This window comes from Natator depressus, chromosome 2 (assembly GCF_965152275.1).
Source record: "Natator depressus isolate rNatDep1 chromosome 2, rNatDep2.hap1, whole genome shotgun sequence".
NCBI classification, from domain to species: domain Eukaryota; kingdom Metazoa; phylum Chordata; order Testudines; family Cheloniidae; genus Natator; species Natator depressus.
Window position 1 is genome coordinate 108,483,694 of NC_134235.1, and position 23,341 is coordinate 108,507,034.

Sequence of the window (23,341 nt, forward strand, 5' to 3'; positions counted from 1 at the left end):
TGGCGATATGATTTTTCCTTTTCTTAATTATTTTTCTCATCTGGTGATACTTTTATAATTTCATAGCAATGACCTTTTGTCAGCACTCCAGGCCTGAGTCTAATTTCATTTGTGCTGATTTAAACTGGTGTAACTGCATTAACTTGAATGGATTTACTTCTCACTTTCACTTGGGTGAGATCAGAATGAGGATTTTTATGTTTATTATAAATGCTTGATTTTCTGTAGCGTTAAAGCCTAATTTAACTTTCAGAGGTTTGTATACAAATATGCATATTTACTTGTACTCATTATTAGAGTAGTGTTTTATATATGGGCACAATACCAGTTCTAAGTGTTGTTCAAAGATATGAATAGTGATCTTTAAAGAGGCTGATACCAATTATTGTTTTAATTAGGGACGGTATGACGAACTGCGTTGCATCCAGTTTTCTCTTTTTTCTATTATGTTTTCAGGGTTTAAGCTTTTCCTGTGAGAATGAATATATTTTTCCTCTCTCCTACTTCTCCCTCTCCTGCTTTCAAGAATCTTACAAATTAAGACAAAAGATAATTACTCAGAAGGATAAAACTGGCAAGGTTCCCATGACACTTAAAATTAATGATCTGTTGAGTACAAAATATACTTTCTCTTGTTCACGCTTTGTGTGTGTGTGTGTGTGTGTGTGTGTGTGTATGTATGTGTATATATATATATATATATATATATATATATATATATATAAAAAAGCACACAATTTGACTTTTTGGCTATGTTTTTTGTTTAGTAATTTGCAGATATAAAATGGCAACAGGATACAGAAAATTTATCCTTTGACTTACGGTTCTGTCTGTGCAGAACCATTTATACAGTAAACCCAGTTTGTTCCCACTGAGTAAAAATGCACTTACATCCAGCGAGGAAATACATTTTTAACAAAGTTAAAAATTCATCATTTGTATGTAGTGCATTTTATTAAAAAACCCCAGTATTTTTGCAAAATTCTCTTCAGTTAATTATATGTTTTTATAGTGCCTTCCATCTGATCTTAGAGCTCTTTACAAGTAAGAATAAATTTATCCTCCTAACACCTCCTAAGAGATAAGGATGTATTTTCACCCCTATTTAACAAATTGGGACATTGAGGCACAGAGTCTGGGGGACTCGCCCAGAGTCACACAGGAAGTTCATGGCAGAGCTGGGAATAGAAACCAGGGGTGAAATCTTGGCTCTGTCAAAGTCAGTGACAAAACTTGCAGTGACTTCAGTGGCAGCAGGATTTCATCTCAGATCTTGTGTGTCTCAGTCTGATGCTGCTAATCCTGAGATCATCCTTTCAATATTTTTTGGCATAACAGTAGCTTCCACTTGCTCTGTGCCTCAGGAAATGGGAGGTGCAGGGGATGTAAGAATGAAGTTACCTAGCTGACTTCAAACTTTTACATTCATCTTCTTAAATGTTACCACCACAACCCAATTGGTAAATAATCCAAATAACCACTTCATTCGTGACATATTGAACATGTGCTGGGGGCAGGGGGAGAGCAGTCAGTATTGAGGCAGTCTAGATCTAGAAACACATCATTCTGTCCACTAAGGGTGTGTTTTTGTTGTTTCTTTAAAGTAATAGAAAACATGAGTAGGTGGATCTGAAATCTCCGTCCTGGATCTAATGGAAAGCATGGCAAGCGTGCGTCATGTTTACTGAGGAGAAAATGCTGGTAGTGCAGCTTTCATTTGAGGAGAAGCATTTCCTTTAATTCACACAGGCAACTGTTTCAAACAGATAACACTAGTAACTAGGGGTGTGTGCCCAGAATCTCTTATAAAATATGTTCAAAATAGTGTCTTTGTGTTAAAGCAATTAATTTTCTCATCTCATTAGTACCTTTTCTTTCTTAATCAGGGAACCTTTTTTTATTTGCAGCACGTTTGCTCTAAGAAAACACCTTAAAGGGAAATTGTTGAGTCAGTTTGGCTCAACAGACTTTTTTGTTGTTTGGTTACTAGAATATTCTCCAAAGGAACGCTTCCATAATTTTTAAAAATTCCACTAAAAACACCATTCTCCTGTAGTGTTTGTAATCCCAACAGTGTAACTCCAGAAAACTAATTAGAAACTGACTATAAATAGGGTGACCATATTTCTCTATGCTGAATACCGGACACCTGGTAAAATTACTCGTATACAAGCGAGTTCAACGGCAATCAATCAGAACTATGCAGTACAGATGTTCAAATTAACATCAAGTTGACTGAACCCCTGTTAAAAAAGAAATATTGCACAGTTGGATTGTTTTTATTTACCTTATCTTTAAGGCTATAGGGGTCACACAGGGACTGGTGACACCCCCCCCACACACACACACACAGTGGGAGAGGTGACACACACCCATACTCCTCTGTCAAAGGGGTGTGTGTGTCCGACTGACCCTCCCCTTTCTGCCTGGTGCTCTCTGACCTCCATGCCTGGCTGGGCCCCCAGGACGGACTTGCCTCTCCTGGTACCTGGTGTCGCGTTTTCCTGAAGCAACATGTGTGGGGGCACACAGGGTCATATGCCCCCCTCCCCAGATTTCTGCTAGGGCTCACACCAGAATGTGGCCAGCAGCAACCTTTCGGCACTGTGCGGGAGGGAAGGGGCGGGAGCTGCTTCCAGCTGCGGGATGGGGAATGACCTGGCCTGTGTCTTTGCAGAGCTCATTCCTTCCCCCCCCGCCACCCCCGGAAGCTTGTCCCTTCCTGCCCACACAGTGTTGAAAGGCAGCTAATACCTCCAGGCTGCTGCTGGCCACTGACATAACCCAGCCGCAGTGCAGGGAGGAAGGGGTTAAACCCTAAGAATTAGGGTTGCCAGCCCTCCAGGATTGCCCTGAAGTCTCCAGGAATTAAAGATTAATCTTTAATTAAAGATCATGTCATGTGATGAAACCTCCAGGAATACATCCAACCAAAACTGGCAATCCTACTAAGAATGCATTGTTCAGCAGGGCCCAGGGAGCCTGACTGCAGGGGCTTCAGTAAACCCAGCCAGAGAATTGGTGCAGCAGGGAGAGTGTCTAGGAGACTGAGCAGTCCCACGCTCCATGGGGGCAGGACGCAGGGTGGATTTGTGTGTGAAGAGGGTGCTAAGCCCCTGCCCCAGGAGCTGCTGTGGAGCCTGCAGGTTCGGTGGATGAACAGGCTGGAGATCACTATCGCTCCCCCCCGCCCTCTCCCTGGCACTCCAGAGCTTAGCTGAGAGGCAGAGAGGCTTCCCTGTGCCAGCACTTTGTGGGGCTTTGGCACATGTAGGGCTTGGCTCCTCCTAGCCAGTGCCCCAGGCTGGAGGGTCTTGGGCTTTCCCAAGTGCTGGCCGTGAATGGGATAGGGGGTGGGGCCTTGTTGGCTGAGAGCCAGCAAGCAGTGGGGGCTGCGCTGATGGACCAGCAGGGGGAGTGGCCAGCTCCACGCGCTGCATGATTACCCTGCCACCAGCCTTGCACATACACCCCCTTGGTCAGTCACTGGACTTACCGCTGGTGGGCAAGGTTCCGGCCAGCAGCAGGACCCATCAGTACTGATATGGGGGAGGGGCAGAAAATACAGGACAATTTGCCCATTTTTAAGAAAAAGTTAGGACACCTGCAGGAGGGCTTAAATATGGGACTGTCCCTTTAAAAACAGGACGTCTGGTCACCCTAACTATAAACAAATGTGAAATTTGCTGGTCTGTGTTTGTTCAGACAATGAAAACAGGAACATACCTGGTGACTGTTAATTTAAATGTTTAAATTCTGTCTGTTTTTGATAATTTAAGGTCCTGGCTATTTTCAGGAAATCTGTTTTTACAGGTACACAAAATATAACCTGGCAGTCCCTCTAGTTTTCTATTTATGTCTTTATTTTGATTTGTATGTAACGAGGCACCTACTAAACATCTAATGCTGACAATAGCTTAAGTTTTCTTTTAAATCTTTTTAAACGAAGAAGCTGGTTTCAAATATATTTTGTCTTTTTTTTCCCCCTCACACCCAACCCCCATCTCTCCACTATTTTCCCTTCTCACTTTCCAGTCTTCAGTGGGTCCAGCAAATCAACGAAGGAAAAAGAAACTACCCATAAACACAAAAGCAAAGAGACCACACCGGGGAAGGAGAGGAACAGTGAACACAAGGTTGAGAGCAGAAAAGACCAGGCTGCTGCTAATCATCATCCTACTACAAATACTGGCTCCTCAACGAAAGGGTTCACTGCTAACAACCACCACACTCTTCATAGATCGGCTCAGGACTTAAGGAAACAGGTAATGTGTTGTACTCTCATTTGGGCACATGCAATGCACGTGCTCATAAAGTGCTAACCCTAGTACGCCACCCCCCATGGAGGTAACTTTGGAATCTTTAACGTGTGGTATGAAGAAAAACAGGGAGTTGACTTTGAGTGCGAGAGAAGTGAGAGAGAGGAAAAAAAACATTACATAAATGGACAGACCCCCATTGCAATACAATACACATTATTACCACACCTTCACGTTACATGAGGGTATACGTAGGGTATTCACATTTGTTTTTTATGAAAACTGTCCGGCACCCTTGTTGGTGTCTCTGCTGATATTGCCAAGGTTGGCTGAACACAGAGAATGACCTTTTTTTCTACAGGTGATGATCCTCAAACAGGTTATGTTTGAGAGTCATTGGCATTGCAGGGAAGCTCGTATTATCACTGTTGGTTGTATTTTACTTGGCCAATAGAAACTCAGGAGTCTACTGAGAGACTACTTGGAGCTCTTGGAAACTTATCTTCCCCTTATCTGCATCCTAATATGATATTCCAAACTGTCCCCGCTCTCAGTGGCAGTACCACTGAAGTCTTCATATGGCAGCAGGTTTGTTGACTTTCACTCTGCTGGAGAAGTTTTAAAGGACCGATGGCCTGGTGGTTGTGGCTTGCCACTGACTGGCATTCAAAGAGGAAGTGTTTCCATCCGTTTTTGGCAGTTGGGGCGGGAACTCCTAAAACAGCAATTTTCAAGTAATGTTTCTTAAATTATTTAAAAACCCAGCTCAGTGCCCTTTTAAATCCTTCCACTGGTTGCCGTATGTAAATTAATCCAGTCTAAGGCTTGTTGAAGGTGGTGCATGGGATGAGAGGAGTGCAGCAGGGGGAATTTGCTGCTCTTTTGGCTTAGTTTCTCTTTTCTTAATGGTTGGTTCTGCAACATGCCATTTCAGAGATGGTTTGTTGGAGCATACAGGCTTTCCTTCTGGATAGGCTGGCCTCCCATAGAGCTACAATCTGGATTTTGCATGGCCCTCCAGGCCTTGGATGGGCACCTGCTAGGTTGGGCCATTAGATATTGAAAACAGCAGAAGGCAAAACACTGTATCCAGTGCCAAGAAAATACCTGCTTAGTGCAATGCTATGATAATGTTCCAGTCCCTCTTAAATTGCCTCCACTGGCTCCCTTTTGCCTCCTGAATCAAATTCAAGTTCTTCATTATTGCTTTTAAGGCTCTCCACAATGTATATCCCTCCTACCTTTGCTCCTGTTCCTCCTCATCACACTTTTTGCTCATTCTTGAATGAATGCCCCCTTCTGTCCTTTGCCTTCTTCCATGTGGCTCTCTATAACCTCTCTGTACTCCTCTCCACCTAAGTCCCTTTTCAAAGCTCACTGCTTTGAGGCGTAAGCTATAGTGTTTATATGTATTAAAACGAAACATGTGCCTTTGTAACCCTTAAGATGCTTGAGCTAGGCTGCAAGCCAACTGTATGATCATTTTGTGTTCACCCTTGTCTTCCAGCTCTGACACTTGTATTGCCTCCCCCCCCCCACACACATACACCACCCCTGTGCTGTCATATCTTGTTATTTTTACATTAATTTAGCTTATAATTTCTTTGGGGCAGGCTTAGTCTTTATCTTTTTGCATAGCACCATGCATATCTAATGCTATATACAAGTAATAAAAGAAAAGCTAAGGGATGTCTGTAAATGTGCTGCATAAGATACATATTTCAATTTTGAATATGCTTTTAAGCTTTGATCTTACTTGCTATGAATGAACAGTTGAATACTTACACTTATTATCAAAATTGGATAATAGCAGTACGAACTAGATACATAGTGACAGATTATTTAATCTTTGTACAATACAAACATCTAGTTAATATTTTGTGGTTATAGTAAACCTTTTGTAATACATGAATAGCATTTGTTTTTGAACCACAATAATCATAGCTAAAATCAGATTTGTATAGTACAGAATTTGAGCACTATAGGATTCTGACCAGGAAATTCTTTTTCTGTCTTTCTCTAATAGGGATTTTGGCATATGTAACCTTTAGCAGTATAAAACTAAATGAACGATAGTGTCAGCTATTCCTAAAGTACACTGTTGTTACTGGGGAAAGTAACTCTGATTCTGAGATTGCCAAACAGCAGATTATATGCACAGATACATTTGTATTTCACTTTTTACTATCTATCCTATGCTATTTAGGGGATATTAGTGAAATAACTTCCTCCAGAATTCCAATTTAAATTTAAATTGTGCAGTTGTATGCATTCACAATATTAGAGTCTTTGTCATGCTACAATAAGAAAGACACAGATACTAAAAATGATCCTCCTATATTCCTCTACTGTTCATAGTGCTATGCAAACATAAAGTAATCTGCCTCAAATATAGTGATCATCTTAAAACTCAAGAAAATAAAAAGGGCTCAAAGTGGAGACAGTTTTTGTAAGCTTAAAATTAAATCGGTAAAAAAAACCCTTAATTTTCATTCCACAACCCAATACTAGGAAAAAAAACCTGGCTCCCTATTTTTATGGACCTGCTGATAACTTGACTGTTACTAACTGAGCTATTGTAAAAGGGCTGGTTACTCATATACGGTGATTTAACCTGTTGCAAAACACTAACCTTGCCAGTTAGTGGGGACACCATTAAATTTCTGATTCTGATAAGTCTTTGTTGAATTCTTTAGTGTTTTCCAAAAAGAGGAGAGTTGTTTCATTAGGATGCCAGCCACAGGACCATTCTATTTTTGGCATGTTTTTGCTGGTGGTGACGGCAAGGGATGCTGAGGGGGTTAGTTGTCCTACAGGAAACAAAGGTAGAGAGCATCATAGACCCACAGATGTTTCTCTTTCTCTCTCTCTCTCTCTGGTGTGCAGTTGCTCTTGTCAACTGTACTCTCTCTGCCTTGCTGTCTTCCCCCAACCTCCCCCCACAACTCCAAAGGAATTGTAGGGAGAGGAAATCTAGTTCAATAGGGCCCTCTGTTGGTCTAATAGGATAATTTAGCTCCGTAAAACTCCAACTCTGTACCAATGCAAATGAATGAATAAACAAATGAGAAAGCTTGACGTCTTATGGGGCTCAAACAATTACAATTATATATTTTTTCTAATAAGCTATGTTTTGTTTTTAGAGAGAGAGAGAGAGAGAGAGAGAGTGTGTGAGGATTGATCCTAGGCGCTGTGTAGCGGCATGTGTACACCAATGCACATCTAACAAACAGTCTTGAAGGAATACTTAAACTCTTTAATTAAAAAAAAAAAAAAAGTGAGGAGAGACACTATTGCAGTGGTTCTCAAACTTTTGTGCTGGTGACCCCTTTCACATAGCACGCCTCTGAGCGTGGACCCCCTCCCACCCTTGTTTTTAATCTACAAATTAAAAACACTTTTTATATATTTAACACCATTATAAATGCTGGAGGCAAGGTAGGGTTTGGGGTGGAGGCTGACCGCTCCCGACCCACCATGTAATAACCTCGTAACACCCCTAAGGGGTCCCGACTCCCAGTTTGAGACCCCCTGCACTATGGAATCCATTGGATTCTGCATCCGTTGATGGCTCCTCTGTGAAGACCAGAAGATATTGCTGCAAGACTGTGGGATGGCCCCATACAGTTTAACATTAAAAGAGCCAGCAAAATTCCATGTGGTAGGAGAGTACTTTGGTTGGTACCATGAATAAGAGTGGTGTGAAGACAAATAAATATAAATATATATATATATATATATATATATATATATATATATATAAAAAAAATCAACTAAAACTGAGAGGGTAGCTGAAAACTAGAGACAAGTGTATTTGTATGCCTGATTTCACTGTTAGCACATAACTTTAATGAGTGATGAAGGCTATTGTCAATCACTTTGTTACTACCTGAATTAAATTGACTTCTTTCTTATGTGCTCAGTATAAGCACTGCCGCGGGATGGAGCTGTGTCACTAGACCCCATGTGGTGAACCTGAGCAGCTGGGAGTGCGGTCAATTTATTAGGCTGACTCTCTGTGTGTGTATGTTTGGTTTGGCGGTTATTGGGGGGAGACATATCAACTGTAGAAAGGTAAGAAAATGCCTACCACAATTATTTTGTTTTCTTTGGTACCAAACATCTGTTGGATCCTGAGAGACAAATACAGGCAAAGGAAGCTTAGGTGGGTGCTAGCCAGACAGAATTTCACGTTTGCCAGTGTGAAACCCTGAATCCACCAAACACTCTGTTAATGGCTATGACCATGTTCTTTGTTCCATTTGTTTCCAGTTGAGGAAGCTTGTTGCAGCCTAATACAGTTTGAACCATGGTCTGTTCTGGACCATAAATATTTCTGTATGTAAATATGCCAGGTGCATGCTCTTTCTACATATGGGAGGTAGCTGTGGGCTTCTTGGGAGGGAGGACAGAAGAGTAAATGAAGCATCTCAAAACCATAATGTTGTAGCTAATCTAAAAAGACGACAGGTTGGAGGAAATTCTCAAGTTCTCTTTAGCCTTATAGGGTTGGCTTACTGCTGGGGAATCTAGAAGAGAAATATATCTTCAAATGTAGAAGACACTGTTACAGGTATAATATTGAAAGCAGACTGAACCATCTTTGAAATAACTTTGTAGGGTGAACCAGGATTTAAAACGTTATGCTCATAAGGTGGGGTGGAAGGTTAGTTAGCATTAGTCAGATGAACCCCTTCAGCTTCATAACTGGCTCTGAGAGATCTATGTTCTTGCTATGCCGAAGCATTATAATGGCACTAACTGGTTACAGTAAGTTGCAGTTTTCATAATAAATGCAATTTTCCGGGGATTTATATCTTGGCAGTTTTAATTCTGGCCTAAAACTTGTAAAGGAGTTCAATGTTTTTTTGCCTTTGGGAAGGGGAATGTTTTAGGTGTCTTATCAAAGTTGTCAGGATCCCTCCATTCTCCCTCCATCTGTTTTTCTGAGGTGTGTCACAGTTACCCTCCTACATGATTGCCTGGGATTTCCTTTGAAGCCTCTACTAAGTTTAAAAAAAAAAAAAAAGAAAAAGAAAAAGCTGCCCCTATAGCTCTCCCAGTCACAGCTTGTCCAGGGAGCGAGAAACCAAAAAGACTCTTACCCAGGTCTCACGTTCAGCACTTCCCAGGTCATGGGGCAGGCTCGCAAATGCATTTTTAATTGTAAATTAAATGGTTAATTTTTAATATACAATATAAACCCCCATTTATCTAGAACGCTCACAGGGACACCTGAAACCATCAGGTAAACAGGTCTTCCTTAGAAGAGTCTGGCTTTGGTTTCTCTAACTGTTGGAACCATGTGCAGAGGAGAATGCTGGCTAGTTTTAAAAGGGCACCATTCCAGCTCCAAACCTGGAGAACAGCGGAGAAACTGTGTGGAGACTGTGTGTGTGTGTGTGTGTGTGTGTGTGTGTATATATACACAGTACAATCCAGGGTACATAACTAAGAGGGAGGGCTTGTCTTCTAGAGGCTAGAGCAGCGGAATGGGAGTCAGAACTCCTAGGTTCTCCTTACCATTCTGCTGATTTCACTATGTGACCTCAGCAGGTCATTTAACCTTTTCTGTGTCTCAGTATATCCAGTAGTAAAATGGGAATAATAATACTTGTCTTTATTGCAGTGGGATTATGAAGTTTAATTACTTGAAAATGGTTTTGAAATACTTGGAAGGGCATTTATAGAGGTGCAAGGTATTAACTGAGTTTGGGTTAAGCATGGTTATACAGTATGAATACCCATTGTCGGTACATATATAGAAGGTCTGGACTTTGGATATTTGGGGTGGGTTTTGCATTCTCATAAACTGCTGATGCCCAGTTGATGATAAGAATTTAAGTCTGCAATGTTTAAACTTGGCTTCCTAAACTTAGTTACTTAAATAGAAGTGACCTGGTTTTCAGAAGTTCCCTTGGAAGCCAGTGATCACTGTCCATGCTCAGCACTTCTGATGATTAGGCTGTTACTTTTAGTTTCCTAACTGGGTTTAGATGCATAACTTAAAGCACTTGAGTTGGATAATATGATGCAATAAAATATACTGTATAGAAGTAAAACTGCCCAGATATAAAACTTAAACAAGTATCTGCACGTATCAGAACTACTGTACAAACTCCTATTCTGTATTCACAACTTTAATAGAGTGCCTCCCGAAACTCAGTATACATGATAGACTGGATCCTTTATGGCCATCGTGATCTGTCAGGTACATAGTGTTTCAGAAATACAGACAAACAGATGTTTGTGTTTTGAATATAAATTTCAGATTTGTAGATTTATAAATTTCATATCCATGAAGGAAGGGAGTGGGTGGGTATTCTGTGCACCTTCCATTGATATTAACCAGCCATGTCCATCTCAGTAGTTATAATAGATACAGTAGAGTGATTAGTTCTTTTTAGTTATAGACTTAAGCATCCATCCTCATGATGCTATCTGGGACTTTACAGTAGATAAGGAATGGGGTAGTGTTCTTAACTAGAGCTGCATGAGTCGGTGATCCTCTCCTTAAGGCAGAGTTACCTGCCTCATATTCTGTGACAGCGGGCTTGACTTTATTTGTTTTCAGTTCTGGTTTTATTTTAAAAAGTGTCCAGATCCTGCCCTTCTCTGGGTGAAACCTGTGATATGCAGATTGCCCTAAGGGGGCCATATCTTGCAGACCTCACTTAGGAGTCAGGTCTGCATGATTTGGTTCTCTGTGGGTGTCTCAATTCAAATAGTTTGTTATTAATTAGTTTTTGTTTTCTCTTTTCTTCCTTCTGCTTCCTCCACAATACTTCTGGCTTCCCAGGTTTCTAAGGTCAACGGAATCACTCGAATGTCATCTCCAGGTGCAAATGCAGCCAGTGCCAAAAAGATGAGAGAAGTCAGACCTTCACCATCCAAAACTGTGAAGTACACTGCAACAGTGACAAAGGGAACCGTCACATACACCAAAGCCAAGAAAGAACTGGTCAAGGAAACCAAACTAAATCACCACAAACCCAGTTCACCTGTTCACCATACAATCTCAGGGAAAACAGAAAGTAGCAATGCAAAAACCCGCAAACAGGTGCTATCCCTTGGAGCATCCAAGTCTAACAATATCGCTGTTAATGGTGTCAAGGTCAATGGCAAGTTGAACCAAAAGGCATGCACTAAGGAGGTGGGGAGACAGTTGAGGGAGGGGCTGCGCAATTCTAAGAGGAGGCTGGAAGAGACAAATCATATAGAGAAAATACAGTCACCCACCAAGAAAATGAAAGGGGCGGTCAGCTTGACAGAAGCTGCGAGCAAAAAGGCAGCTGTGGAAAAGCCCTTGCTGAATGGACATGTGAAAAAGGAAATGCCAGAGAAGATTCTGGAAAGAAATAGGCCGAAAAGAGCCACTGCTGGAAAGAATACTCCAGGGAAACAAGCACATGGTAAAACTGAAAATGCCTCCTGTGAAAATCATTCTACCTCTGAAACTGAGTCCTTGCACAAGCCACACGACTCAACAGGAAAGCACGAAAAGGGTAGTAGCAAGTCTGGGTGGGCAATGATGGATGAGATTCCCATCCTTCGGCCCTCCACGAAGGAGTTCCATGACCCGTTGATATACATTGAGTCAGTCCGAGCTCAGGTAGAGAAGTATGGGATGTGTAGGGTGATTCCTCCTGCAGACTGGAGACCTGAGTGCAAGCTGAATGATGAAATGCGGTTTGTGACACAGATTCAGCACATACACAAGCTCAGCAGGCGCTGGGGACCCAACGTGCAGCGGCTGGCCTGCATCAAGAAGCACCTCAAATCTCAGGGCATTACCATGGATGAGCTCCCACTCATCGGTAAGGGCTGTGGCTCCTGCTGGTCTTTTGCTTCAGTTTATAAGCCTTGTGCAGTAAATTTTGTGCTTCATTTGATTTTGTGATTAATTGAATCCCTGTGAAACTGCAGGATGCTGGATTTTCCTCTGTTTATTCATAGACCAGGTGCCGTGCAGGTGGGTGTAGTGCAGGCTTCTCCATGCTGATTCACTTAAGCACGTTAATACTGCCTAATTCTTCATTGATTTTATCTAGGGCAAAAAGCTACATAGGTCTCTCTACTCAAATTTCAAGACCCTCTCCTTTCTCTCCCACTTACTTATAAAACTAATAAATATAAATATTAAGATTCTTGATCTAAAGTTACACTGGAAGTTTTTAGGTGTCTTCTGTTTACAGTTTATGTAGTACTGCTAAACTAGAAAATGAATCTGACTTTTCCCATCTCCAGAATTCCTTTCAAAAGCTTTTAACAAAAAACAAACACAAAACAAAACAAAAAAAATCAACCAACCCAACAAAAAAAAGGTCGTTTGAACTGACTTCTGTTTGGTTATCCAGACACTTAAGATCACAAATTTCTAGTGACCTGCAGACATTTAACAACCATTAAGTGTCAAGAATAGGCAGTAAAATGTGGTTCATTGCAAAATGGCGGTTTCATTATTTCTCCCAGCAGGTAGCTGCCATGGCTAATGCCTGAGTGAGAATTGTTTATTTAAACGAATTCTTGGTTTATAGTCTGCTGTCAGATATGACATAAGTAATAGAAAGGTGACAATGGCTTGTAAAGAACATACATGCTAGTTAAGGAAAACATTTTAATCTTTAGGAAAATTATCTTTAAATCTGCTTTTTCTAAGCAGCCTAGAAAACATAATAAATTTATCTTGGTTGCTTCAAATTTTTATTTAACATTTCTTTTTTAGTAACTTCTAACCAAGTTATAACTCAGATACCTTTAACAGTACAACTTCAGGCACTGCTTTTGTGGTTGAGGCATTATTTCCTGGGAGGCAGCTATGCACATTACTTTGTTTAAAGACCTCTCCTTTCTTTCTACCTCAAGTGTACACAACATTTTTTTCTCTGTTAAAACTTTATTTCAGTTTTCACAACATAAATACGTGAAAAAGCAAAAAAACAAAAGAATTCAGACATTGCAAGATTATAATATTAACCAAGAACACCTCTGTAATGTGCAGTACAGTATATCAGCAGGATTTAAGAAAAAGGAGAAAAGATTAGTATTCTACAGTACAATCCCTGAAGAAAAGTAGGATTGCTGTAATATTAGGTTGTGAGATCAAATGCTCAAAAGTTCAGGGAATTCCAAAAGTTAAGAGTACTCTAGCAGCATTAAATTGATCCTTTGGCATGTCTGCTATCTGTAATGGTTGTATGTTAATAACAAGGAGTATTAAATTCACGTTAGATCGGCAAGGGAAAGAGGAAAATACAACGTGTGCAGTATGGCAGCGTTAACACCTACTGATGCAACATTAACTTTTTGATTATATTTCCTGGCTCTTGTGTACCTGATCTCACAGCTTTATGATTATGTTACTATTAATCTTTACACATTTAATTTCCTATGTATTTTAAGTTTCAAATTAAAACAAAATGTTGAGGAGAAGGGGAAGAGAAATCTGAAGGTAATCAGAGCACACAGATTAAAAATATATTGGCTTCAGCAGTAGAGACTTTAAATTATTTGAGATAACAAGTGTGCGCACACGCATATTCCTGCTGTAAGGACCAAATCCCATTTCCACTGAAGATCCTTGAGTTTTGCCATTGACTTCAGTGGGGCCAGGATTTGGCTTTAAATGCACGCCTGAAAATTTGTTTGCATTTTTTTCCACTGAGCTTGCTCAGTATTGCAGTTTTCAAATAATCCCAACATTGTCAAATCAAAACATTTTTTTAAAAAACAGTCAGATGAGAGGCCTTAGTAACCCGTGCCAAGTCTCAAATTTCAGCCATTTGTGATGAGCCCTTTTAAAAAGAAAAAAGGGGTTAAATTTTTTTCCATCAAACTTAAAATATATATTAACCCGCAGGCAGAGGCCAGCCTTTGGAAGTTTCACCCTAAAAATGAATGTTTCAGAAAGTTATGGCCCTGTGAAATGGAGTTGTAACTGAAACCATTTAACAATCTTTAACGAGGGCAGGTGTTACGAAGCACCCACAGCAGTACAGCATACTTACTCAGTGAGAGAACTCCAGCTCTGACATTCTAAAGTAGCTTCCATCTTGTTGTGCTTGAGAACATTACATTTTTAAGCATGTGATGAAGTGTTTTGAGATTGGTGATTTAAACAGAGCATGCAGATATTTATGTTGTATTACAAAACCATTTAATATGAAACTGAGCCACTAATCTTTCCGAACTGAAGGGATGTTACTCAGCTTCATACAGGCCATATACCTTCCATTAGTTTGTCAACGGTGTGCATGAGCAAAAAAGCTGTGTGTTGCTTGAGTGCTATTTTTTGTGAAGGATTAAATGTAACAGAACAAAAACCTCTCAAATTTGTTTCCTTTCTCCTGTGGTGTTGCTCTCACCACCCCTCTCCTCGTAGGTGGAAGTTGCACTACTTTAACTAGGAATGGTTGCTAGATAGGACATACTTTTTCTGCCCTTTGACCTACCCTAGAGCTTTGTCACACACTTGGAAAGTCGTTGCCTATTGTTTCAGCACCAGTACTGAAACCATACTTCTGGGGTCTAGCCACGGGCATTCTGGTCATCTAACCAGTGATGCGCTATCAACATTTTAATAAGGGACTCTCCCAAAAATGGTCTGCCTCCGTTGCAGCACTGTTTAAAAACTGCGCAAAAATTTTCCATGTGTCTCCAGGCTTCTGAGCCTCGTCACTGAGTTTGCCTCGAAGGAAGGTGCTGAAGGGTAGGGAAAAACTGTCAAGGAAGAGAATGGAGGAGATAAGAAATCTGAGGACAGCTATGAAATACTGTAAGACAGTATGGCTAATTTGCAGGAGATGCACGCATACTGCTCAGATGCTATGCTAAAGGGCATAGTAGAAGAATCTGAACAGGACAGACGGTTGATTGGGCTTGAGAGGAGGTAGCTATCATCACAGCAGTGGAGGAGTCATTTAGAATGATGATACTTCTTTCTGTTTTACAGTACTGTTTCCAAGCCATATTAAATTCACATTAGAGACTGCTAATCCTTAATGTTTCTCAGGATGGAAAGAGGAGATAAGGATGACTTGGGAGCAGTGTTGATGACAGTAATGTTGTGGTTTTAGTTTTTCCTATAGCAGTTGTCCTTATTTATGGGCAGTTTTTGGTCAGTTTGTGAACCTTTTTCTGTTGATGATTAATTCTGTCCTTTGACTAAATGTGATACTGAGGTTTTCTTTAAAATTTTTACTTTTGGATGGAAAGTTTATCATTAATTTGACTGTCTTTATGCTAGAATTTAAAAGCTTTTGTATAGTCTGTTTTTTTTCTTTGATTGAAGTTTCCCAGAAAGTAATGAATAATTCTCCTGATGATCTTCCAGTTTCCAAAAACTAATACACAGTGTAAAATGCAAATGACCGTCTTTACTAAATTACTAGAGGATGCCACTCCGTGGACCCATCTGGAGCTTTTTACTTTAGATCAGTCACATTTCATCTGTTTGAGTTGACAGAAACATGTTTGTGATGTTTATGGAGATGTGAATCTCCATTTTCCTCAGTTTGTTGTCCTGGTTTTTCCCTTGTTTTTGTTTACTAATGTACAAAAATGGTTTGTTAATGTTTGTCTTATATAATGCTTCATATTTTGAAAATGTTGTACAGATGTTAAAAACTCTGCACTACACCTATATAAAGCTGGTTGGGAATTTTTTTTGTCAGAAATGCTGATTCACCGAAACCAAAACTTTTTGTGGAGACTCAGTTTTGACTAGAAGTTCACTGGGAAGGTTTCTGAGTGGATTAAATTTCAGGGAGGGCTGGGGGTGGGGTGGGATAGAGATTGGGAGGCATGACCTCAGAATAGCTTGGTATCATTAGGGTATTCACCTTTAATATGGGAGACCTATGTTCAAGTCCCTGCTCTTAATCAGGCAGAGTTGGAGCTTGATTTTGTGAGGTGGCAACTGAACCCAAAATGGAGGCCAAAAGTAGCTGTGGGGAAGGTTAGTGTGAACACCAAAATATGATCCACTTAATAATCTTGGCAATCCAAGTATCTTAGTCAGAACTTGGGCACTTTAAAAATGGAAACACTGACTGTTTGACTGTTCTATTCTGTTTTGGTATCTGCATTACTGAGGATTTTGAGAAAATAGAGTGTCCCACCTGAACAGAATCTGATATTATATAAGTAGTAAAGAAGTGTTGAATGCAGTCTGCCAAAATTTTTCCTAACTGTTTCCTGTGTTTCCCTCTTCCCTCCCCACCACCCCACACACACGGACTCCAGGAGGCTGTGAGCTAGATTTGGCCTGCTTTTTCCAGCTGATCAATGAAATGGGCGGCATGCAGCAAGTGACTGACCTCAAGAAATGGAACAAGCTGGCAGATATGCTACGAATCCCCAGAACTGCGCAGGACAGGCTAGCAAAGCTGCAGGAAGCCTATTGCCAGTACTTGCTCTCCTATGACTCCCTCTCCTCTGAGGAGCACAAGAAACTAGAGAAGGAAGTCCTGCTGGAAAAGGAGATCTTAGAGAAGAGGAAAGGTCCTTTGGAGGGACACTCAGAAAATGCCTATAAGTTCCATTCCTTGCCCCGGTTCGAGCCCAAAAATGGACTCATCAATGGTGTGGTTCACAAAAACGGCTTCCGTAACAAGTTGAAAGAAGTTGATATCCCATTGAAAACAGGCAGGCGGCGACTCTTCGCTCAGGAAAAGGAGATCGAGAAGGAGGAGGAGGAGAAGGGAGTTCTTAGCGACTTACATAAGTGTATATACAAGGTAGTAAAGACCACTTCTGTTGATTTTCTTCTGTGAAAGCATTGACACGGATGTTCTCTGTGCTGCACTGTGGTGAGACCCAGCTGGAGTCAGCCAGTGGGCCACAGTGTTTTTCCAGTGTCAATGGCTGGACTATTAATTGCTGCAGGCAGTTTGATGAGGGGGTATTAACTCCATCCTGATTTTACTGCAGCTCGACAAACTAGAAAATGTTATTTTTGTGGATGTGCTACATAGAACACTAGTCCCCCTCCATCTATGGAGTTGGCTCTTTGTAAGAAATACTCTAAGCAATTATCCTAGCAGACACAACATTTATTTTCATTTTTTAGTGATGTTTAAAGTAATGTTCCGCGCTCTCACGCCTGTTTCTTGCCAGTTGCTCAATGAGCAGAGTACCACTCCCTTGATAGAGCCATCAAAACTAATGTAGCTAAAAATACACACGATTTAGAAAGTGCAAATTGAAATGCAAACAATATTTTCAACCGTGATGCCAAATTTTGCTAAGCACAAATGGTCATAATGCTTGTTCCTCCAGCACATTTAAAATCCGTTTACAAAGGATTGTTGTCTCTTTCATTGTATTTTATTGGCAGCCTTCCACTATTGAGCAAGAATTGGCATCCCAACTTGCAGTGTACTTTTTAGTTCGATTGAATTATTTAGCAGTGCTGAGAGTGAGATATACAGTACTTACTGTCTGCGGCCAGTAAGCTGCTATACCACTCTTCCCTCCCCAGTCTCTCTCCTGTCACTATGAAATGAAAACAGATAGCATTCCCCGTGTTACTGTCCGAAGTAGTTTTTGTTAAGCTATTTAGAGGCTGACTAAGCTCATGAATTGCATTTAAGAAAGTTCATTCACATTTCTTCTGCACAGCAATGCATTAGAATTTGTCAGATGAAGAGCGTACTATTCTGGGGCTCCCTTCTCACTCCCGTGTTAAAACAAACTGTTAATGATGTTTCTATCACATTAAAAGATACAAGCCTTATCTAATGGCAACTACATTAATGATATTCCCTGTGCATAGTTAAAAGGCCTTTTTTGTACTTAATATCTTGAATTTAATAATAAATGAAACATACTGATCTTCACATACAAAACACCACCCCACTGCTTGCCAGTATAAAATCCCCAAGTTACATTTTAGAGGGAGATGAGAGATCATACACAAAAAGAGTGAGTCTGTGCAGAGAAATATCTTAATCAGCCATTACCTGAACACTGTAATAATAAGCCTGAACCTGCTAAGTTCTGAACGCCTCATGCAAAGTGCTAAATGCTCTTAAACTCTCATTGACGTGCTTTCAGAACGTTGTGGAAGGTTCTCAGGACTTCGCAATGTCAGACCCAGTATAGAATCATAGAAATGTAGGACTGGAAGGGACCTTGAGAAGGCATTAAGTCCTTCCCGCGGCACTGTGCCATGACCAATTATAGGTCTAATGAAGTTTAATAAATGTACTTTTAAAATGTACATGTGATTTAGCACGTAAACGATTAAATATCAGTGAACTTCAGGGCTGACATGATTCATGCTATCCCCATCTACCAAAAGCAGTCAAGATACAAGAACCAAACCAGACCATGAAGTCTTGCATTACAGGGTGGTACTATAGAGAACATTGCAACGTGTTTTCTGCTTACAGCCAAACTTGCAATCCTCCTTAAAACCACACACACAGTCAGACTCAAACCTGTTTGAAAATTGGTATGGGCCAGGGTAGAATATATGATACACATTTGAGAATGTTTGCTCAAGGGGTTCCAGAGACACAGCCCCCCAAAATATGACCTCCTAGCCTTAAACTCTGGCTCTGTTACTAAAATCACAACACGTCTTATATCTTTCTGTACAGAGGTAGGGGAAAAAACATGCAGTGAGAACTGATGTCTAGCATCGAGAACAAGCTCTAAAAGTTAACTCTCATTTTTGTTTTTAAGATTATATTTTGTTCTTGACTCTGCAGAATGAACAGCTGCCCTGCTGTGAGTCAAGTGTGGCTCCCAGCCACAGTGTGCAGGTTCCTTAGCTGAGCTGTACTATTTATGGATTAGAGCTAAGGTTGTGTGGTTTCATTATGAATGAAACAGCACTTTAACTGCAGATCCCCTGGCTTGCATAAGTGTGTTTTCTGGGGGCGGGGGGGAGTGGGGGTGGCATTTCTTATCACACTAACATTCTTTTGGGGATATGTGAGAAGACCTTAAGTGAATATTTCCTAATATTTGAGTTTTGAAGCCTTATGTTCCAGAAGGGTATAGGGATAGGAAGGTCCTATTGTGTGACAGCAACCTTAGCTCCACTTTAAGAAAGGTTTTTGTAAATGAATAGATTAGGGCTGGAAAGGACCATTGTGTTCATTGGTCGTTGCCTACATTACACAGGTCATAGAATTTCACCCGGTAATTCCTGCATCAAGTCTAATATCTTGTGGTTGTATTGGGGCATATTTTTAGGAAGAGACCACCAGTTTTCCAGAACAGTTCTCACCAATGCCATATACAGAAGTACTAAAATATTTTGATAAAATACTTGAATAGTCATTGGGCCAGAGAGAGGGTGTGACTTCGTTGCCTGGTGACTTGAGAGGTGGGAGAACCCAGGGTTTGAGTCCCTGCTCTCATGACTAATTATTTATACAAAGTGAAACTGCTTCAGCAGGAGATATTGATACCCCCATCCCAGAATAGCCAACAGTCTGGTGGTTAGGGCACTCACCTGGGAGGGAGAGACTGGGTTCCAGTCCCTGCTCTAGAGCTGGGATCAAACTTGGGTTTCCCACACCACCACTACCTCTTCCTTCGCATGCCTAACTCCCCTGGCGAGTCTAGCAGGAAAAAATCTGGGTTTGGGTGTTTTGTTTGGATAATGACAAAACAATTAGTTTAAACTAAAACAATTAACTAAAAATGGCACAAACTCATGAAGTGTTTGGTTGACCTGAATTTGGGTTTTTCACCAAAAAAAAAATGTTGTCTGAAAAATTTCATCTAGCCGTAGTCTGGGCACTCTTGACCTGAGTTCATTTTCAGGACTCTTACCTTTCCCTTTTCTCTCCTTAATAGTAATGTAGGTAGAATGAAGTATCACAATATAATTTTGCAATTCAGCTATTCTTCTGTTAAGGCTCCTCACTGCTTCAAAGATTTTGCTTAATACTTCTAAGTTCCTAGAGGATCCTTAGTATCAACTGTTCAGATCTTCTCAGGGGCCTCAAAATGTGTTTTGCACTTCAGTAATAATTTTGTATTGTGAGTCTATTTTCAGCCAGCTCCATTTTAGAGTGCAAAGCCTTAAAATATTTTCTCTTAATGATCTTCAAGAAAATATTGTCATATTTTTCATGTAGAAAGCTCATCAGCCTTTATATGTTTTGTGACTTTCGGGCCGAGGTGGAGGATGTGAAATTTTTTGATTGAGAAAATCAAGAACTTCAATCTTTTTAACAATTCTGTCCACTATTGCATGCAGGTTTCTTCCCTATGATACGGCAGCCGCCCATCTCAGAATTTGGAGGACATAGTTAATTTTGGAGGATCAGTCCTGAATCCTATTCTCTTTTGTATGACAAAGTGGCAGGCAAACCATCTTAAACCTAAAAAGCTTCTATAGAGCATTAGTTAGCAGCTTGTCATCAGGGAAGTATATGTACAAGTTTGAAGACTGTAGGAGCAGAGCGATTTGAGGATTTGTTTTCAAAGCCTGCCTCAATAAAAGATTCACAAGGGCAGTAAAAGATGAAGGAAATTGCTCATTGTATCACAGACCATCCAACTCAGAGGTTTATGAGAGTCTGGGGCCCTGGGCATTTTACAGACTTCTTGTAGCAGCTAATTGCCCTGCATTCAGTTTAAAACCAAAAAAAAACAAAAAACAAAAAAACAAAAAAACAAAATGTTAGGACCATCGATGTTTTAGAAACAGACTTAGTCTCTTATAGGAAAAAGAAAACAACAACAAACTGCTGTGTAATTGTCCCTGGTTTACTCTTGGGTAGAGTTCTTGCTCAAAGTAAGCAGAAATACAGTCTTAGCAATTTAGCAGATCATGTTTCACCATTTAAAAAAATAAAAACAAAATAATCCAACTAATTAAATGTTCATTTACCAGAAGTTTAGATCCAGAGGGGGTGTGGGGTTGGTTCTTAGGTTTTCCTTTATTTTTTGAGAGGAAGAGGGTTGGCAAATGTGAGGGAAGGTAATTTGGTATCAGAGGAAAGAGAGAGAGGTAGATATGGGGACAAGGGATAGACTTCATGTTTGTAAAGCAGGAATTCCTTTTTAACTTCCTTTTTAACATTTCTCTTGTACTTAGCCTAGTACAATCGGTACATATCACCGTGGCTAGACCAAAATATTGCAAGGTTTGGTGGCGGGGTGCTGTCATCCTTCACATCCCTTAGCTTTCAAGGTTATTTTCTTAGTTTAGAGTGATGGAAGAACTTGAAAACTAAATATAGGCTGCATTTTCACTAGAGGGTATAGGCAGGTTCCAATATCCCCAAGCCTTAAAGGGGGGGCATGTTTCCTGTCTCCACACGGTCTCTTTTCTTGTAAGCCTTTAACTTGGTCTCAGATAATACTAACATAAAAACACTTTTAAGGCTTATGTTACACATTTCCAAATTTCAAACTTTGGATCATACACTGAGAACTTGACCACCGTATTTTACTAAGATCTTTGGCAACCTGGTTGCAGATATACAAAGGGCTGGTGCTATGTCTTCCTATGGATCTCTATTAGATTGAAAATGTGTTTATTATTATATGTGTGTGTGAGCATCTAATATATAAGAATAATATACATGTAAAAGAATATTCAGAAGTTTGCTAAGTGTTGTATAGAATAAAAATAAGACAGTTCCTTGTCCCAACCAGCTTACAATCTAAAGGACATCATGCAGACAAAGTAGTGGAGGAAGGAAGCAACACACATTTTACTATTTTGCTTTTGTAAACCCCCCTGCCCCTCCATACCAATCCCTGGTCTTCATAATATTGTTATTGAACCATGCCTTGCTGCCTTGTTGTTGTTGTTGTACATGCAATTACTGAATATAAAGTATAACTTAGCTCCGAGTCATCCTTTTTGTGTCCTCCTGTTCTCCATGTAGTGCATGTTCTATCATGAACAGCATCTGTTTGCACAGAAAAATAGGTTAAATGAGGTTAAAACACTTTTCCTAAAAAGTGAGACCTTAAAAATGGAAACTGACTTGGTGGAAGTTTTAAAATGACATCTGCATAGGCTCACTTGCTGTATCAGCTGCTGCTTGCCATGATAAAAGCTGGAGTTCCCTACTGCTTTTAATGGCATTTGAGATACTTGCTTCAGGAAGAAATGTATATGAGATCAATGGACTCTATTGTACCTGTTCTTAGAGAACATTCTGTCCCTTCCCCTCTCCTGGTCTTGGGCTGAGGAAGGTAAGGTTTGCACAGTAAATAACAGTGGAGGTGGGGGGCGAAGGTACTATTTTTATTTTCACTTTTAATCGTGCTCTCTTGATTCACAGGGTAGGTCTGTTTCTTTAACAACCTTTTACCGGACGGCAAGAAACATCATGAACATGTGCTTCAGCAAGGAGCCTTCGGTAGCTGAAATAGAGGTGAGGGGCAAGAGAGCACTTAGGCATGGGAAATCTTTCCCTCTGGAGGATTTAGGGATGGCTCTGCAAAGTTAAATCACAAAGCGGCACAGTAGACTGCTTGAAGGTGTCTGATGCAGGAAGAGAATGAAGATGTTGTCTCTGCTCTTCCTTTTGACATTACTTAATATCTTCAATAAAGGCACTGACAAGTTAAAGACAGGCAGGAGGGTTGGTTGGTTTTGTGGTTGAAGCACCAGCATGGGAGTCAGGGGATTGGAGTTCTGTTCTTGTCTCTGCGAAAGTCTTCCTGTGTGAGTTTGCACAAGTCACTTAACCGCTCTCTGTCTCAGTTTTCCCCATCTGTAAAATGGAAATAAACAGTCTTCAAAAGGGATGTTAAGTCTTAATTCATTGTTATTTTTAAAGTTCTGTATATCTGTCTCTAAGAGGAGATGTTTTGTTGGAGCAACACTGAGTGCATCAGTGGACTGTAACCTTCTGTTGATTGGTGAACATTTAAAGGAATTTTCTCACTGTCCGTTGGACTAAAAATTTACTACTGCCTTCTTCTGCTATAGCAAGAGTACTGGAGGTTAGTGGAACAGAAGGATTGCCATGTAGCAGTGCACTGTGGGAAAGTGGATACCAACACACATGGGAGCGGCTTTCCTGTTGGAAAATCTGAACCATTCTCAAGGTAAAGTTAGATAGATAAATAATCTGGATTTTTATGGTATTTTGCCT

The 23,341-nt window shown here is 40.4% G+C and overlaps 1 protein-coding gene across 1 annotated transcript in view; it reads left to right on the top strand.

Moving 5' to 3' along the window:
* Window positions 1-23,341, top strand: part of JARID2 (jumonji and AT-rich interaction domain containing 2) — a 301,706-nt gene that overhangs the window by 242,432 nt on the left and 35,933 nt on the right. The window contains exons 6-10 of the mRNA XM_074944825.1: window positions 4,036-4,265; window positions 11,059-12,076; window positions 16,503-16,996; window positions 22,523-22,615; window positions 23,176-23,294. Of these exons, the coding sequence (XP_074800926.1) occupies window positions 4,036-4,265; window positions 11,059-12,076; window positions 16,503-16,996; window positions 22,523-22,615; window positions 23,176-23,294 (1,954 nt within the window). The remainder of the gene's footprint in view (window positions 1-4,035; window positions 4,266-11,058; window positions 12,077-16,502; window positions 16,997-22,522; window positions 22,616-23,175; window positions 23,295-23,341) is intronic.